At 39.7% G+C, this 2847-nt stretch overlaps 1 protein-coding gene across 2 annotated transcripts in view; it reads left to right on the top strand.

Moving 5' to 3' along the window:
* Positions 1-22: 22 nt before the first annotated feature.
* The window catches only part of CUNH18orf63 (chromosome unknown C18orf63 homolog), a 47359-nt gene continuing 44534 nt past the window's right edge, over positions 23-2847 (top strand). Inside the window, exons 1-2 of one of the 2 annotated variants that reach the window (XM_045296288.1) lie at positions 23-180; positions 2549-2712. In XM_045296288.1, the coding sequence (XP_045152223.1) occupies positions 2582-2712 (131 nt within the window). In that variant the 5' untranslated portion in view covers positions 23-180; positions 2549-2581. The remainder of the gene's footprint in view (positions 181-2548; positions 2713-2847) is intronic. The other variant, XM_045296289.1, reaches the window with a different exon arrangement.

Below are 2847 nucleotides of genomic sequence, written 5' to 3' on the forward strand. Positions count from 1 at the left end.
TTCTAAATGCAACAATGAATTCTTGCCGGTTCCTGCAGATCACTGTCCACCACCCACCGTTTCCAGATCGCTGAGCCTGGTGAGGTCCCTGCACAGGGATTGCCTGGTGACCTGGACTTTCTACCGCGCCCGTGAGGTCTTTAAAGGGAAAAAGAGATAGGAAGGAATTGTACTGAAAAGGTATTTTCTTTCTTTCTTTCTTTCTTTCCTTTTCCTTTTTAAAAATGAAATGAATGGATTGTAAATGTGCATCCATGTCTCTGAGCAATTGGCTTAAGATGTGGCCCCTTGTCCTGCTGAGCTCAAGCCGAAAGCATTGCTTTGGCTCATATGCTACCTCGTTTATTATTGATACTTTCTGACAAAAAGAAAAAACCTAACATTACATTTTACACAGAATTGTGAAGTCAGTTGTTTTTGCCGTGGAACTTTCTGCTTGATTTTCTTTTTCTTTTTTTTTTTTCTTTCTGCTTGATTTTCAACCCCTTCCCACTTTTCCATCATAGCAAGCATTTATGGAGGGCAGAAAAGCAGAGAGAAGATATGGTTATTTTCATTTTTGGCAATGTTAGAAATGGTCTTGATTAAATCATTAACGCCTTATGTGAACTTGCACTGACCACAAGTGGTTCTCTGCAAATGACTGTTTCCAACACTGGTTCCGCAGTGGGAAGCATGTGAGCACCAAAGCATGTTACCGGCATCCCTCAAATGGCACCACTTTGATTACTTTGGTATTTTGTTTACTCTTACTAGAGTTAAGGCCGATGACAATTTAGATTCCTGAGTTAACATGTGATTACTTGTCTTATAGAGTGAAAATGTGTTATTGTTGAAAGGTTTAAAGTCTATTACCATCCCGTGATGTATTTGTATATGTTGGAGAACTTGGCCTTAAGTAGGTTGCTCTACTTTCACACTCCTATTTTGTTGTCTGTAATATGAAATATAGACTTCAAAGGGAGCATTTTGGAATTATCAACTGTAAAATGGGCCCCAAATAGGAGTTTTAAAACCAGATAATTTAGTAGAAAGTGAAAGCTGGCTTCAGTTTAACAATTTCTGTGAACTTTTTTCCCTTGTAACATGCATGCATCAACTTTAAAGTGCTTAACAAAGATAACCAGAAACAACAGAAAACCTCATATGCACTTTGATTTTTAAAAAGTATTCCTGACATAGAAATAGCTTTGTGTTCCTAAGTACAGAATGAAATTTCAAAATAATCAGGATATTTATCAGATTCATTTTGACCTATAGGATAGAATAAAACTGCTCCATTGGGCTTTCAAAACTATAAATCTTTACAGGACACATATCTTCATCTTTCTCCTGTGATGTGGCTGATGGGTTCGAGTGGTAGACCTTTAGACACCGCTAGACCGGGGCTCCTTCACCAGGAACTTCAAAAAATACCACTGCCAAATTGATTCTGACTCATAGTGACTCGCCAGGACAGAGTAGAACTGTTCCCCAGGGCTTCCAAGATTGTAAACTTTATGATAGTGTATAGCCTCATCTTTCTCCCTCAGAGAAGCTTTTGGACTTGAACCACTGAATTTGTAGCCAGGAGCCCAACACTTAACCCATTATGCCACCAAGGACCCTTCCTGGGAACTTTAGGAGGAATTTCTTAAATACCCACAATGTAGTAGAAATCTCTATCATATCTTGGGCTACTACCCACATGGTCAACAATTCAAATCCACCAGCTCCTTTGCAGGAACAAGAGAAGGCTGTCTGCTCCCATAGAGATTCACAGTTTCAAACCCCAAAGGGGCAGGTCTATCCTGTCCTATAGGACTCTAAGGCTGTAAGTCAGAATTGACTCAATGGCACTAAATTGGGTTGGACTGGAGAGCCGGAGTGCTGCTGTTAGCTACCACTGGCTTGTCTCCAACTTACGGTGACTAGCCCTATGCCATTTCATGCTCTTTAGTATTTTTATTGTTAGGGCAGTTGGGTCCCTCTCATTGAGGGTTCCTCCTTATTATCCTCTATTCCTCTACTTTACCAACAAAGCAGTCATTTTCTAGTAATTGGTCTTTCTTGATGGTGTATACCAAGTAAGTGAGCTAAAGTCTCATCATTCTCACTGCCGTTCTAAGATTGATTTGTTCATGCTTTGTCCACCACAGTCTATTTATGTTGCCTTCACCAATAGCACAATAGCTACTTTTATAGTAATTTTACTCAGATTGCTGTATTTTTGGTATGGAACTGGTTTAAAATTCTCCATTATCACTGGAAAACCTTAAAGGTAAATAGTGTAATGTAACTAGGCTCTCTACTCCCATAAAGAGTGACAGTCTATAGAGCCCACGGGGCAGCTCTACCCTGTCCCATAGGGTTGCTGTGAGTTGGAATCAGCTCGATGGCTCTGAGTTTGGAGTTTTTAATCTACTGATATTTGCTATTTTGGGGGTTATATTATTCTAAAACACTATTAATACGTCATTCTGAAACACTATCAATATATCATGTGCAGCGTGTTGAAACCCTACTGGTAAGACAACTTATCATTTGGTGTTGATGTTTGTTTTTAAAGGCCTGATTGCTGAGATAACCCATCAACTTCAAAATGAGTTCTAGACATCAGTCACTGTTCTTCATCACTCTCCCAGACTTACAACAACTCTGTGCCCTTAGGGTAATACTGAATAACAGTGGGGCGGACACGGAGATTAGGAGTACACAGATGAAGCTATGCAGGTAAAGCAGTTTATAGTTATGGCATACGTTTTTTGAAAGACCTTTTAAAAGCTGTTTTACAATGATGAGAAATACAACTTTCCTCTAGTTCCTAAATGTTTCCTCCCCGCTCCCACTACCATGACTCGAATTCGA

This window comes from Echinops telfairi, unplaced genomic scaffold (genome assembly GCF_000313985.2).
Source record: "Echinops telfairi isolate 266 unplaced genomic scaffold, ASM31398v2 ScPeMD7_7400;HRSCAF=8409, whole genome shotgun sequence".
Taxonomy (NCBI): domain Eukaryota; kingdom Metazoa; phylum Chordata; class Mammalia; order Afrosoricida; family Tenrecidae; genus Echinops; species Echinops telfairi.